This window comes from Scyliorhinus torazame, chromosome 20, assembly GCF_047496885.1.
Source record: "Scyliorhinus torazame isolate Kashiwa2021f chromosome 20, sScyTor2.1, whole genome shotgun sequence".
Classification (NCBI taxonomy): domain Eukaryota; kingdom Metazoa; phylum Chordata; class Chondrichthyes; order Carcharhiniformes; family Scyliorhinidae; genus Scyliorhinus; species Scyliorhinus torazame.
The window spans coordinates 43,911,268-43,927,967 of NC_092726.1; the positions used below are offsets into that span (position 1 = coordinate 43,911,268).

Sequence of the window (16,700 nt, forward strand, 5' to 3'; positions counted from 1 at the left end):
ACTCTTTAATCACGCAGATTACACTTACAGTTAAACATGACGGCCACATTCTCGAATACAATGTTGATGAGAGATACTCTAACATTCTGAATGTAATTCATCAATGGTCAAGGCAGAGGGAAGGCCAGAAATGACAATATCAACTATCACAAATCGTTACCATGTCTGGCAGAATCCGTGTAGACTTCCGAGTGAAGGACCCGATTGAAACATTACGATATCCGGAGATGGACCAGATGCTGATTGAATGTACAGACTGATTGCTGGGCGAACATACCTTCTGATGAATATTCGTGAATGGATATTAACTGAAATTTACTACCTTGTGTTTTAGATTTCAATTTAATTCCTGAAAATATTCTGTCTCTTCAGAGACTTAATTCGATGTTGTAACCTGTTTGTGAAATAAAAATAAATCACTGTGTCTGCTCTGTATCTCCAGGGAAACCCGAATGGTTATAAATTAAAGATTATTTGATTGTACCGACTCATTGTTTAACACAGAGAAATTTGCTGCTGCACATTGGAACCGCACACTTCACACTGACGATGCTGGAAATATTCTACACTATCAGGAAGTTATATTACATGATCCTTGCTGTTATTGGTGTTCCTGGTAAGTGATATCAAGTTTGAAGATGCGGATGTTTTAACAAGATTATACTGTGTGACTGCTAATGTTTAATTCCGATCTAACACGGTGCCATTGGCAAGCATGTGGTCATTGACATTTGTTAAGACTAGCAATTGCAATATCTTCCCTCAGTCTTCCTCTTTCTGGATCTCAGGGGCTCTCTGAAATGCAATGCATATATTATCCTACTTAATGATTCCTCAGTACATGGAATAATTAGTTTGCATTACTGACGGCGTACTTTTTACTGGAGTGAGACTTCTGATTTCAGTCGGCAGATATTCATGGGCCTATCAGTCAGTGCACAATTGCACGGAACGTGTGTCACTAATTCCAGTGGAACAACGCATCTTATTGACCATGCATTGATGGGAGCATTTGTCAATGATGAATTGCATTGAGTGTGGGGCACGAATCAGAAAGTAACATCTGACTGAAGTGAACATTTTTACTGGTAATATCGGTCTATGTAACATCGTCCTGAAGCAATTACCAGAATGAGTACCTCATCCCAGCGACAATGTATTACTGTGCCTATCCATCACTCTGGAGTTGGTAAGAATTTCCTTTTGACTCTTTATGTAAAATTCTTGGTTATACATTTATAATATTTGTACTATTGCGCTTATTGCTATTATTCATGAGCAGCACGGTAGCACACGTGGTGCCACTATGGCATCACAGCGCCAGAGTCCCAGGTTCGATTCCCTGCTGGGTCCCTGACTGTGCGGAGTCTGGACGTCCTCCCCATCTCTGCATGGGATTCCTCCGGTTGCTCCTGTTTCCTGCATAAGTCCAATGACGTGCAGCTCAGGTGCATTGGACTTGATAAATTGCCCTTCGTGTCGAAAAAGATTAGATGGGGTTATTGGGTTCTGGGGATAGGGTGCAAGGGAGTGCTGAAGTGGGTCGGTGCAGAACCGATGGGCCGAATGGTCTCCTTCTGCACTTTATGTTCTATTTAATCCTATGGAACGGTTGTGACAGTAACAGATATTACCTCTTCCCTGCATATGATTCTCTGTCTGTATAGAATGAAAAGTATTGATATCACTCTTTTCTCCTGAACTGCTTCTGAAGTTATCAATATTCATTTCGCCGTATATACAATGAACGCTTCTTATTAGTTTTTTCTTTCGAGTTTCCAATTCATTGTTTCCAATTAAGGGGCAATTTAACGCGGACAATCCACCTACCATGCACATCTTTGGCTTGTGGCGGCGAAACACACGCAAACTCAGGGAGAATGTGCAAACTCCACACGGACAGTGACCCGGGGCCAGGATTGACTTTGGGACATCGGCGCCGTGAGGCAGCAGTGCTAACCACTGCACCACCGTACTCCCCAAATGAACGCTCTAAATAATAGAATTTCTATTGTACTGCACCCACTGCAACAGAAGTTCCCTCCGTACGCATAGTTAAACTGCAGGGCGGCACTTTTACAGATGTCAATCCTCTGGTTACTGACATAGAATTAACTTGAATATCGTCACCACAAAAAAGTAGTTTGTTTCGTGTGTCCTCCTCTAAAGCGTGTCATGTGAGAGTTCCTTTAAGACATGGACGTTTAAGCAATGTACCTTTAAGAAAACAGTGATGTCAGAGAGTGGGTGGGGCTGAGGTCAGGTAAGCCATTTTGCAGTTCAGTTTTGCAGTTTTAAGTTTCAGTTTTCAAACAGAGCTGGTGTCTGTGTGTTTCCAGAGAACTGCAGTTTGGAGGAAATGAGCTGGGTGTGTGTCTGTGTTTTGCGGTGAGCTGGATCTCTGCCATGAAAGACTATCTCTGGATCATTTGGGTGATTTTAACTCAAAATAGTAAAGGCTTTAACCTGCTGTGATTCTGTTTAAATGTGTTAAGTCTCTTGGAAGTTTGAAGGAACATTTTGAGGAATTATTTACTGTTGCAATATTTTCTGAGTTATCTTTGAAGTCAGGGGTGTTGCGAGATCCTATATTTATTTAAGATGTTAAGTTGAGTTCATGGAATAAGCATTGTTTTGTGTTTAAAAACCCACGCGTCCATAACTGTAATCCCACACCTAGGGAACAAGCCGTGTGCTCGGAAAAGCAACAATTACATTAAAGGGGGAGGTTGGTTGAACTCCATGATACATTTTGGGGTTCTGAAAACGCCTCGCCCATAACACTTGTGACTGTGAAACTCAGGGAAATAAGTGTAGGATTTGATTATTTATTTCTTCTGAAGGATTGCATACGCAGTGATCATTGAAAGATACCGTTCCGTAACTGATTAACATTTAATTAGTTGTTCCACTATCTGATTCGATTTCTTCACATGTACACCTGAGCAGCCCCTGCCGTCGGTTCATTTATGTGTGTGCATGAGTTAAACATTGAATGACAAGCATTTCTTTCTCTCTCTACCTCTCTCTCTCTCCATCCGCTCTCTCTCTCTATATATATATGCGTGTTTGGTAAGCACCAACTGAGTGAAAAGCCCCCTTGAATATTGATATCAGTTACTAATATCGTTGACATCAGTCTGGATCACATTAACATGCGTAATCTGTCAATGCGAAAAATAACTAGAGCACCCCTTGGTTTCTCTGCTCACATCCTGATTTAAATAATTGCACGCACTTTGTCTTCAACAGAACAAAATACAGGATGCGAATTACTAAATCAACATTTTGCTTTTATATTCGTTCCATATTAATTATTTTAATATTAGCTCATTTACCAATTCCTCAAGAAATGAACTCCAATGTTCTGATTTCAGTATATTTTTGTTAAATTGTTTGTGAAACAGTGCCTTGAACTACTTTGCTTCTCTTATCCATTCAGATGCTTGATTCACGGTAAGCATTTGAAAAACTATTGCGTCAAATATTGTGTCACAAGAACATCACTTTAGTACGACTTTAGTATCATTTAAATACCAGCTGTGCATTTTTATTAATTGTGCTGTAAAATATGTTGTTGTATTCTTCCAGTCCATCAACTGAACGTTTCCTAATTTGGATTTGCTTCCACATTTCACAATTGGTTTTTCCTATTTCCTGAAACCACAACATTTGTTCAACCACAATGTTCTCAAACGTTACGTTTCCATCCCAAATGTCTGTCAATATCTGTAAGAATTATTGCTTGTTTCCTGCTTTGGTAACCAGCTTTCTGCCCATTCTGCTGCCTGTTCACTCCACATCAATCGCTCTGAGATTATTCATGGGGCTTCGCTGGGGATTCGTCAGAAGTACTTGAGAAATAAACAAATATTCGACTCAGCTCCTGGTTCTTACATTATTCAAATAGTTCAGTCAGTTGGGTCAATTATGATCTTCCTTTTGGAATCTGTGCTGATTAGTCTTATGTATTATGAGTTTCTGGATTTGTTTTTTCGATTACATTTTTGAACAAAGATTCATAAAATATTTCCTACTACTGACACTTAGCTATTTGGTTTCCAGATATTCAAATTTCCACTTTATTGATAAATTAAGTTGAGATGTTTGTCTTTAATCTCTAATCGAATTACTGTTAAGTAGCAGATACCGGTCCTTCTACTGTATCTTCCCTAGCCCGTGTTGAGCACGTTTGATTCTAATATTCTGAAACAAAGCTTTCGTCGTCCTTAAATCATTGCAGCATATGTCCCTATCCCGTTTTCACCACAATTAACTTAACATTTCTCTGCTGTATGTATTCATTACAGTTTTACATATCAATTCAATATCAATGGGGCAGCACGGTAGCCTTGTGGATAGCACAATTGCTTCACAGCTCCCGGGTCCCAGGTTCGATTCTGGCTTGGGTCACTGTCTGTGCGGAGTCTGCACATCCTCCCTGTGTGTGCGTGGGTTTCCTCCGGGTGCTCCGTTTTCCTCCCACAGTCCAAAGATGTGCGGGTTAGGTGGATTGGCCATGATGAAATTGCCCTTAGTATCCAAAATTGCCCTTAGTGTTTGGTGGGGTTACTGGGTTATGGGGATAGGGTGGCGTTGTTGACCTTGGGTAGGGTGCTCTTTCCAAGTGCCGGTGCAGACTCGATGGGCTGAATGGCCTCCTTCTGCTCTGTAAAAAATTCTATGATAATTCCCCGAAACAAACGACATTATGCTATTGGTTGGATGATCAGTCATGATCCGAATGATTGGCAGGACAGTTTCTGTATGCCGAATAGCCTCCTCCTGCGCCTATTTTCTATGTTCCTATGTTTCTCGCTGATAGTGCGTGTTTCCTTCGGATTTGAATCCTCATTCTCTGGTTCAGTGTTCCTGGACTTCCGCACAACAGGATTAATTTCCTTCCCTCTGAATTCGGAGACGCGATTCAAACGTTCATTTGAGTTGCTGTCTATGTCAGAATGACCCTCACTGCTCCAAAGTCCAGTAAACACGAGTTCTCCTTAAACTGTCAATGGATGGGATGTTGTCTGACAGGCAACTTGGTCAGTTGTCCCTCCACCATCTCCTGCTGGTTCAGTTAAGGAGCCGGGTTTTCAATTGGTTCTTTTTTTTGCACTCACTCCGCTGTCCCGTTGGAGCTCCTCTCCACCTCACCGGCTTTGGTGACGAAATGAAAGCCATCAAATGGTCGGGATAAAGATCGCAATAAATGGAGTCGGTAGTGAAATGCTCCCCTGTGAAGGTTGGGGTATTCTAAATTAGAATGTTGTCACCAAAATAATCTGCACGAATTATGGTTTGATTGCTGGGGGAAGTAGACTTGCATCATGCGTTGCTCCTAACCCACGCATGTCTCATTGATATATTTGTCCCGGCATTTTGACAACTCCTCTCATCTTATTTCCTCGATTTGTTTTAAATGGGAAAATTTTGGCATTTTTGTTTTTCATTTCGATATCTTCCTCGTCGCCATATGGTCCATCTCGGACACTTCCATTCCCTTTCACAACTGCTGAAACTCAATTTCATTGAATGTTCCAGGTGACTATACGAACACTGGTTAACACAGCTCATTTTTATTGCAAGCACAATAGATGTTCTGCCAATATTAAATCCTTCCCTTCCCACTGCCCTGAGGCGGAAACTCTTTTTCTGGGTGAACAAGTAACTTGATTGCACATCTTACAATACTACAGCCGCATTCATCCTTCACGATGCTGGCTATTGTGCACTGGGGGAGCTTCAAATTCAGATCGCATGATTGCTTTGCCGATTACCTCTGTTCAGTACACAAATGTGATCAGTAATTTTCTGATCAATTTCCACTTTGATTCTTCAGCCCATTCAAAGCTTCGACTCTCTTTCCTCAAGCGCGGACATTATCACCAGCGCTGCGTTTCCAGGGCCTATCGCAATATTTAACGATTAAGGTAAAGTCAATTTGCATTGTCTGTGAAATCCCGTGGTGGTGACAGGGAATGGCAACAACAAAGTGACTGGGAGTGGAGGAGATGTGGCTACACTGAAATGGGGAGTCCGCTCTTGTAGGCAGCCGGAAAGCTTTCCCACACCCCCTAAGGTCCATTCAACATTGCTGAACCCCTTTCGGGACGTTAAGGGCCGAGTCATCTAGTTTTGCTCAGCTTTTTCCCATGCTTACCTCTCCCTCTCTTTGTATGCCGTCACACTTTGCGGCCCCTCTGGACGCATCTTCTCATACTCCAGCCGTCCCATTTCACCACGCGCAGTCACCACTCTGCCAATGAATTTCCCTTGTCCGCCATTCCATCCGATTGGTCTTTGTTCTCTCCCTTCTCCAATAAATTACCACCATATCCCACAACCAGATAGCCCACTCACTCTATCACTGATTTAAAATGTTAATGCATAGTATCTCCCAATACTGATGCAATTATCAGAAAGGAAAATTGACTCTGTTTATTCTCCAGCGGTTATGGTTTGCCTGATGTGCTTTATTAGTATTTCCTTTAGTTATAACATTGACAGGAATATCTTTTTTCCCGCCTTTTCTCTAATCCTTAGCCCTCGACATCAGCAGAAGGCGAGGTCACTCTGAAGGTGTAGCTTGGAATCTCCGATTTCCTGCTGAGTGCTGTATTAGAACCAGAGAATTCTGACAGCGCAGAAGGAGGCAATTCGGCTCATTGACTCTGCACTGGCCCTCTGAAAGAGTACCATACCTAGGTCCATTCGTAGGCTTGCGCCCGGAGCCCCCAAAACCTTAACATTTTTGGATAGTGAGCAAACATTTCAGCTTGGCCAATCAATCTAGCATTCCTCCCGCCCAGCAGATTTCAGTGGGGTGCATGGTAGTTTGAGCAATGTCGGTTTTGGGTGAGGAAGTGTGGGGGCGCGGGGCGTTGTGGGGAGAAAGAAGAATTGCTACTCTTCCTAGCATACGCACAGCCCTGTGAAGACATTTCCACTCTGGCTGAACCTCTCTCCCTAGTGCATCAGCTGGAAACCTGCAGGCGCTGGGAAAACATGGTCGGTCACAGGAAGACGTGGCAAATCGATTGATTCAGAAATGGCTCATCACATTAAAACCTTTTTTATTGTAACCCACCCTACGTGGGTCAACCACTCTTATGCGATATTTTGATACCTGCAGATATGTAAATATGCAGCTTGTCTGCAGGTGGCTTCAATTAAAATTGACATTTTGACATCCAGCTCTCTGCCCGAACCCCATCCTCCCTCTAACCACCGAACCACCACCCACACATCTACAATTAAACCTTGAAATATTCAATTTGTTGTCTGTGACAGAATTAACAAGATTGGAAAGTAATTTCCAGTCCCTTTACTCTTCTTTCTATTGCAGTAAATTTACTGGCGATTGTGATCCTGTCCCGAGGAAAATGTGGTCTCACTGCCTGCACTACTCATTACCTCGTGGCCATGGCAACGGCGGATCTACTGGTCATTATCACTGATGGCATACTTTATCGGATCAGTTACTATTATTTCCCTGGGTCTTTTTTGGACATCAGCCCTGTGTGCAGTGTCATCTATTTTCTCAGTCGCACTACCACAGATTGTTCCGTCTGGTTTACCGTCACTTTCTCATTTGATCGATGTGTGGCTATTTGTTCTCAAAAGCTGAAAACCAAATATTGCACCAAAAAAACAGCAGCTGTGGTTCTAGCAACCACGACCATTCTACTCTGTTTGAAAAACATTCCATTCTATTTTACGGTTGGCCCTGTGTGGATAATCAATAATGTACCATGGGACTGTTATACAAAGCCAAGCTACTACACTGATCCTGGTTGGTTGGTATTTAAGTGGCTTCATAGAGTTTTTACTCCATTTCTCCCATTTAGTTTAATTGCATTGCTCAACAGTCTAACAGTCAGACACATATTAGTGGCAAGTCGAGTCCGCAAGGGACTGAGAGGTCAGAATCGTAGTGATCCAGAGATGGACAGCAGAAGGAAGTCTGTGATTTTACTCTTCTCCATATCCGGAAGCTTCGTAATTCTGTGGTTGGTGCATGTTATTGAATTCTTGTATTATAACATTACAGATACTGATCCAAACTATTACAACGATTCGTTATATATATTTCAACATGTGGGAATTATGTTCCGGAACTTAAGCTGCTGTACAAATACATTTATTTATGGGGTGACTCAGTCCAAATTCAGAGAGCAGTTCAAGAGCACAGTGAGCGGTGCAGTCGCAGCAATTACTAAATCAATACAAAACCTGAGAACATGAGTAAAACGAGCAGTTATGCTCCCGTCAGCCCACCGTTTATCTCCACCAGTCAGCAATGCAATGACAAACATGATTATGTCTTTCACATCATTTCCTGCCTCATTCCGCCCATCCCAACCCATGGTATATAACCCTCTGTAGAACCAGAATGTTACTCTTGTTTTTAATATATCCAAGGACATCACATCCACTGATTTTGTGGTGGTGATATTCCATATACTGAAGATCCACTGGGTGGATACAACCCTCCTCCAGGCTCTGTTAAACTGGAGACTCTCATTTTGAAAGTATACATCCTCGTTCCAGGTTACCCCAGGTTGGGGGGGTGGGTGGGGGGGGGGTGGGTGAATCCACTCTGCATCCAGCCTGTATAATTCCCAGCAGAATTGTATATGTTTCAACAAGTTCATCCATACGAGATAACCATATGTTTGTTGCGGGATTGGATGAAATAAAAAGTACTAGAATAGTTTCGAACAATCTGAGTTTATCGATTTTGTTAGGGATAATATGAATGCGAAATGTGTATTATATAGAGAATTGATCAAAGGGAAATAAAGTTGCTCTGAATATCAGTTACCATGTCAGCGTCAAATATGCAGTTCGCGACATATAGTAAGACATGGAATTTTTTGATACTCCTCCCAGTCGAGACTGTCAGCTTGCTGAACTTAAAAATATGTCAGCTGTGTATAAACTCAATAAAGACCCCACGTGGACTATGAACATGGATCCTTTCCTGGGAAGTTTGAGTTCGATAGAGCAGAGCTCTTTTTTCTTTTTAGAGTGACCAATATTCACTTTTTACAATCATTGGGCAATTTAGCGTGTCCACTCCACCTACCCTGCATACATTTGTGTTGTGGGGGCGGAACTGCCGCAAACACGAGGAGAATGTGTAAACTCCACACGGACAGTGACACAGAGACGGCATCGAATCGGGAGCCTCGGCGCCATGAGACTGCAGTGCTAAAAACTGCCCCGAGAGTGCAGGGATTTGACACACCCACACAGCTGTGCTTAATGTCACGATCGATATGAAATGGATTCCAATCCATTGCAGAGAACGTTTGTTTCTAATGCATCATGCAGGAATAGCCGAATAGAGACACATTCTGCAGATTATTCGAATCCCTGGACGAGTTTGCAGGGGGCTTCCCACATAATTAAATCAGGACGTTTGAATGCTCATTAAGGGCATGTGGAGGACGTTAATTTGTTCCAGTTTTGATATTCTTTTTTGGAACTGCGAAGTGCCAGAAGTGGGTGGCGACTGTAGGTGGACGTTACACGCTGGGTGGCTCCTGATAGGACTGTCGTTTTATGGCCCCTTTAACTCAGCTTGTGGCTGCGGATTTTACACGATTGATCTCTGGAAAGGCTGCCTCAACTAAAGGAAGTCTATAACGCAGTGAGGAGTACAAAGATAAAAGGTGCGAGCTACAGTTCTCCTGAGAGCCCGAGCTGGGTGTAGAGTTCTGTTCGAGGAAAGGTAGGGGGAGCAAGCTGCCCGGGTGGAGCTCCGCCCATTCCAGTGGACAGTCCCCTGAGAGCCCGAGCTGGGTGTGGAGTTCTGAGGGAGGAAAGGTAGCGGGAGCAAGCTGCCCGGGTGGAGCTCCGCCCATTCCAGTGGACAGTCCCCTGAGAGCCCGAGCTAGGTATGGAGTTCTGTTCGAGGAAAGGTAGCGGGAGCAAGCTGCCCGGGTGGAGCTCCGCCCATTCCAGTGGACAGTCCCCTGAGAGCTCGAGCTGGGTGTGGAGTTCTGAAGGAGGAAATGTCAAGCTGGTCGGGCGGAGCGCCGCCCTTTACAGTGGGAAGGCTCCCTGAGATTGTTGCAGTGGGCTGTGTGCGCAGCAGTTCGCCAAACATTTCAATAGGGAGCTGAACGAGAGGATGGTCTCGCTCAAGGAGTTGGCGGATGATAAGCTAAACCCGATAAAGGAGGGTTTATGAAACACATCCAGAGCAGTGAGGTGTTGAAGGCGGTTATGGAGGCATTGTCGCGGCACAGCGACCAGTTTAGCTGGAAGAGTCAGGGGATACGGTGGGTGGTCGAGTGTAATACAGGGCTGAGAGCAACAATGGAGGTCTGGGAGAATAGGTCACGGCGGTAGAATGTGCCCATCGTGGGATTTCCTGTGGGGCTGGAGCGCTGGAGGCAGGCGGAGTATTTTGCGGAGATTTTGAGAGGAGTAAAACCCTTCCATCTATTCGCAGAATAGGGCTCATCGGTCACTCCGGCAGAAGCCGAAGGTGGCGAAACAACCAAGAGCTGTGATAGGCTGCTTTCATATCCATCGGGTGAAGGAGAATGTGCTGAGATTGACGAAACAGAATCGAGAGGTGAGGTGGGAAGGTTGTGTCATTCGTATAGACCAAGATCTCACGGCGGAGCTGGCAAAAGAGCGGGCGGCCTTGTTCGGGCGACCGCAGCGTTGTACAAGAGCAACGTGCGGTTTAGGATGTTGTACCTGGCGAAGTAAAGAGTTACACACAACTCCAGGGACAATTAATTTGAGAACCTGGAGCAGGAGGAGGCGTTTGTGACGGCTGAAAGACTGGGACTGAACTGAGATTGGAATTTGGTTTTTCTTCATGGAATAGTTGGGAGGACATGTTTCATCGGGGGGCTCTATTCTGCCGCGCTGATTGGGAAGCTTGTGTATTCGACCTTTGTGTTATTATTTTCGGAGTTGGGCATATGGGGAGGGGGCTCTGACGGGGGCCAGCTCGCCTGTAATTGCTAGTTGCCTAGTAAACAGCAGCGATGCCGGGAGGGGCCCCGTCCGCCGATGCCTGTGTGGATAGGTTTCGGTGGGCTTTGGAGGTATGAACGGAGGATGGCGACTATGTAGGGAGAACTGGTTTAGAGAGGAAATGGCTAATGTGGGTGGGGCTCTGGGATGGGGAGCGGGAGGGGTAGTAGACTGACGTGAACGAGGGGTACGGTAGTGCGCCGCTTGTTTTGCGGGTCAGGGGCAGTAATTAAGTGTGACAGGAAGTGTTGGGCGGCGGTGAGAACCCCGGTCCGCATGTTAATGTGGACCGTACATAATTTGGGCTTCAGGTAATTGGATAATTGGAGCGCATTCTGGGGAAGGATTTGAACCAGAGAGGCACCAATATCCTGGGAGGGAGGATTTCTAGTACTCTTTGGGAGGGTTTAAACTAATTTGGCAGGGGAATGGGAAGCTGATTTGTAGTCCAGCAACTAAGGTATAAGACCATAAGACCATAAGACATAGGAGCGGAAATAAGGCCATTCGGCCCATCGAGTCCACTCCACCATTCAATCGGCTGATTTCAACTCCATTTACCCGCTCTCTCTCCATAGCCCTTAATTCCTCGAGAAATCAAGAATGTATCGACTTCTGTCTTAAAGACACTCAACGTCCCGGCCTCCGCCGCCCTCTGTTGCGATGAATTCCACAGACCCACCACTCTCTGGCTGAAGAAATTTCTCCTCATCTCTGTTCTAAAGTGACTCCCTTTCATTCTAAGGCTGTGCCCCCGGGTCCTAGTCTCCCCTGCTAATGGAAAAATTCCCTACATCCACCCTATCTAAGCCATTCATTATCTTGTAAGTTTCTATTATATCTCCCCTCAACCTCCTAAACTCCAATGAATATAATCCCAGGATCCTCAGACGTTCATCGTATGCTAGGCCTACCATTCCTGGGATCATCCGTGTGAATCTCCGCTGGACCCGCTCCAGTGCCAGTATGTCCTTCCTGAGGTGTGGGGCCGAAAATTGCTCACAGTATTCTAAATGGGTCATAACTAATGCTTTATAAAGCTTCAGAAGTACATCCCTGCTTTATCCAAGCCTCTTGGGATAAATGACAACATTGCATTTGCTTTCTTAATTACGGACTCAACCTGCAAGTTTACCTTTAGAGAATCCTGGACTAGGACTCCCAAGTCCCTTGCACTTCAGCATTATGAATTTTGTCATCGATTAGAAAATAGTCCATGCCACTATTCTTTTTTCCAAAGTGCAAGACCTCGCACTTGCCCACGTTGAATTTCATCAGCCATTTCTTGGACCACTCTCCTAAACTGTCTGAACCTTCCTGCAGCCTCCCCACCTCCTCCATACTACCTGCTCCTCCACCTATCTTTGTATCATCGGAAAACTTAGCCAGAATGCCCCCAGTCCCGTCATCTCGATCGTTAATATATAAAGAGAACAGCTGAACCAACACTGAACACTGCGGGACACCACTCGTAACCATTTGCCATTCCGAAAAAGAACCTTTTATCCCAACTTTCTGCCTTTTGCCTGACAGCCAATCGTCAATCCATGTTAGTACCTTGCCTCGAATACTGTGGGCCCTTATTTTACTCAGCAGTCGCGCGCGAGGCACCTTATCAAAGGCCTTTTGGAAGTCAAGATAGATAACATCCATTGGCTCTCCTTGGTCTAACCGATTTGTTATCTCTTCAAAGGACTCCAACAGGTTTATCAGTCACGACCTCCCCTTACTAAATCCATGCTGACTTGACCTAATCCGACCCTACGTTTCCAAGAATTTAGAAATATCATCCTTAACAGTGGATTCTAGAATCTTGCCAACAACCGAGGTTAGGCTAATTGGCCTATAATTTTCCTTTAGAACTCTAGGATGTAGCCCATCTGGGCCCGGAGATTTATCAATTTTTAGACCTCTAGTTTCTCTGGCACTTTCTCCTTTGTGATGGTTACCATATTCAGCTCTGCCCCCTGACTCTCTTGAATTGTTGGGTTATTACTCATGTATTCCACTGTGAAGACTGACGCAAAGTACATATTTAGTTCCTCAGCAAGTTCCTTGTCTCCCATCACTAGATTACCAGCGTAATTTTGGAGCGGCCCGATATCTACTTTTGCCTACCGTTTGTTTTTAATGTATTTAAAGATACTTTTACTATCATTCCTAATGTTACTGGCTAGCCTACCTTCATAATTGATCCTCTCTTTCCTTATTTCTCTCTTTGTTATCCTCTGTTTGTTTGTGTAGCCTTCCCAATCTTCTGACTTCCCACTAATCTTTGCCACATTATAGGCGTTCTATTTTGCTTTGATGTATTCCCTAACTTCCTTTGTCAGCCATGGCTGCCTAATCCCTCCTCTGATAACCTTTCTTTTCCTTCGGATGAACCTCTATACTGTGTCCTCAATTACTCCCAGAAACTCCTGCCATTGCTGTTCTACTGTCTTTCCCACTAGGCTCTGCTCCCAGTCGATTTTCGTCAGTCCCTCCCTCATGCCACTGTAGTTACATTTATTTAACAGTAACACATTTACATCCGATTCTACCTTCTTTCTATCAAATTGGAGATTGAATTCTACCATATTATGATCACTGCCTCCTCAGTGTTCCCTTAATTTAAGATCTTTAATCAAGTCATGTCTCATGACAGAACACTAAGTCCAGAATGGCCTATCCCCTCGTGGGCTCCATAACAAGCTGTTGCAAAAAGCCCTCCTGTAAACATTCAATGAATTCCCTTTCCTTGGGTCTACTGGCAGCATTATTTACCCAGTCCACCTGCATATTGAAGTCCCCCATGATCACTGTGACCTTGCCTTGTTTACCTTGTCTATTTAAACAATGCCCTACAATAAACAGTGTTTCTGTAAATCGGACACTGCTGTAAACAGTGACTATGTAAACAGTGCCCTACACTAAACCGTCATTGTAACAGTGCGCTACTGTAACCAATGTTTCTGTAAACCGTACACTACTGCAAACAATCTTTGTACATGTGCCCTGCAGTTAACATAGTCTATTTAAACAGTGTCCTGCAGTAAACAGCGTACTTAAACCGGACATTTTTGTAAACGGAGGCTATGGATACAGTACCGTACAGTAAACAGTCTTATTGTAAACCGTGCACTAGTGTAAACAGGCTATGTAAACAGTGCCGGATTGCTAACAGTCTTTATGGAAACCGTACACTGCTGTAAATAGTCTATGCAAACAGTGCCCTGCAGTAAACATTGTTTATGTAAACCGTACACTGCTGCAAATAGTCTACGTAAGCAGTGCCCTGCTGTAAACAGTGTTAATGTAAACCGAATACTGCTGCAAACAATGCCTGACAGTAAACAGTGTTAATTTAAACAGTACACTGTTGTAAACAGTCTATGTAAACAGTGCCTAAAGTAAACATCGTCAATTTAAACAGTGCCCTACAGTAAACAATATTTAAACCGGACATTGCCGTAAACAGAGTCGATCTGAACCGGACCTGCAATTAACAGTGTTTATGTGAACCGTACATTATTGTAAACATAGTCTATGCAAACAGCGCACTACAGTAAACAGTGTTTATGTAAACCGTACACTGCTATAAATAGTATTTGCAAAAAGTGCATACTGTAAACAGTGTTCATGAGAACCATACCCTGCTGTAAAAAGAGTCTGTGTAAACAGTGCCATACAAGATTGCTGACCATAAAAGTGTAGTGGGTAGGAACTCGAACAGCGATGAGTCAGAATACTGGCCGGAGTAGAGAACCCAGTGGTGTGGTTGAACGACAATAATCTCACCCTCAATGTCAGCAAAACTGAAGAGCTGGTCATTGACTTCAGGAAGTGAAGTATTTTATATACCCCTCTCTGCATCAACGAAGCCGTGGTGGAGATGGTTTACAGCTTCAAATTATTAGGTGTGCAAATATAGAACATATGTCCTGGTCCACCCTTGGTGGACGCTAAGACCAAGAAAGCACTACAGCGCCTCTACTTCCTCAGGAAACTAAGAACATTCGGCATGTTCACACTCACTCCTACCGATTTTAGTAGATGCACCATAGAAAGCATCCTATCTGGCAGCAGCACAGCCTGGTATAGCAACTACTCGACCTAAGTCCGTAAGAAACTAAAGACAGTCGTGAACATATCCAGTCCATCACATGAACCCGCCTCCAGTACATTGACTCTGTCTATACCTACCGCTGCCTTGGGAAAGCGGGCAGCATAATCAAAGACCCCTACCACCCGGTCTACTCACTCTTCCAACCTCTTCCATCTGGCAGGAGATACAGAAGTCTGAGCACATGCACGAACAGATTCAAAAACAGTTTCATTCCCACTGTTATCAGACTCCTAAACGAACCTCTTATGAACTGGTCTGATCTATTCGCACGCTTCTCTACTGAGTAATACTACACCTGTATGCTTCACCCGATGCCAGTGTCTATCTATTTACATGGTGCATTTTATGTTTTCCCTATGTATTTTCTTTTCACCTACAGAATAATCGGTCTGAACTGTACGCAGAACAATGCTTGTCACTGTACCCCGGGACACGTGACAATAAAGCATTCCAATCCAATCAGCTCTGCCCAATAACCAATGGTCTGGGTTCCAGGATGTGCGCGACTGCTGCAGTCATGGATAAAGAAAAATATTAGGTTGAAAGACCAAAAAGATTCTAGGACCAGAGATGCAATTCGGCATTGTAAAAGATTGGGCGAATGCAATGTTCTTTGGATTAAGGAGATTCCCTGAGGAGTTACTTCTCACACTTTTTCAATTGTTCACCACTTAAATGGAGGAAATGTGCATTAAGAATACATTCTTTATGGATTCTCTCATTTTTGAATTTAAGAAGAGGATGTTTACTCAAGCAAATTAATGAATCCATTTTGTGTTTTTCACGTGACACACTGTACCCCATATCTGCAAGAACACTCAAGACGTTCTGCACCATCCAGGACCAAGCATCCCGCTTGATTTCGCCCACTTTCAGAAGCACTGACTCCCTCCACCGCGGACGCACAGTGGCAGCGCTGCACACCATCCCATAATGCACTGCGGTAACTCATCAAAGTTCCAGCGCCAGCACCTTCCAAATCCACAACCACTATCCTCTGGAAGGACAACAAAAGGCCGTAGGTGGAGGTTTTCCCTCAATTCACACACAACTCCCACTTGGAATCATATAATCGTTCCTTCACGGCACCGGGAAACATTCCTGAAACTCCCTCCCTAAAAGTACGGTGGGTGTAACTGCACCTCATGGATTGCAGCGGTCCAAGAAGGCAGCTCACCACCTCCTTCTCGAGAAGACCTAGAGATGTGAATTAAACACAGCCCGAACCAGCAACTCGTAAATCCCATAACAGTGATCTCTTTAATGTGTTGAATTTCTGGGAGCTGGTTTAGCACAGTGGGCTAATCAGCTGGCTTCTAATGCCGAATAATGTCAGCGGCGCGGCTTGAATTCCGGAACCGGCCTCCTCCAACAGGCGCCGGAATGTGACAACTAGGCGTATTTCACAGTAACTTCATTGAAGCCTACTTGTGACAATTAGCGATTGCTATTATTATTATGAACTGTTCTCAATTCTTCCGGTGGATTGCATCAAGTTACTTCTGCTTCGGACGAACCTGGATCTAAGGTATTTCTAACAACAGGACTCCTGGTACACAGAAACAATGTGCTTGATGCAGTAAAGTGG

General features: G+C 44.1%; 1 protein-coding gene across 1 annotated transcript; it reads left to right on the forward strand.

The window, feature by feature from the left end:
* Window positions 1-549: 549 nt before the first annotated feature.
* LOC140397088 (probable G-protein coupled receptor 139) lies at window positions 550-8,247 on the forward strand. The gene is made up of 2 exons (XM_072486122.1): window positions 550-616; window positions 7,349-8,247. Exons 1-2 carry the CDS (start codon window positions 550-552, stop codon window positions 8,245-8,247), a joined length of 966 nt encoding a protein of 321 aa, XP_072342223.1.
* Window positions 8,248-16,700: the final 8,453 nt, after the last annotated feature.

Excerpts from the sequence above, each read along its gene's own strand:
- LOC140397088 (XM_072486122.1), top strand. The coding sequence starts at position 550 with ATGCTGGAAATATTCTACACTATCAGGAAGTTATATTACATGATCCTT. Across the intron at positions 617-7,348 it reads TGCTGTTATTGGTGTTCCTG|TAAATTTACTGGCGATTGTG; the intron begins GTAAGTGATATC and ends TTTCTATTGCAG.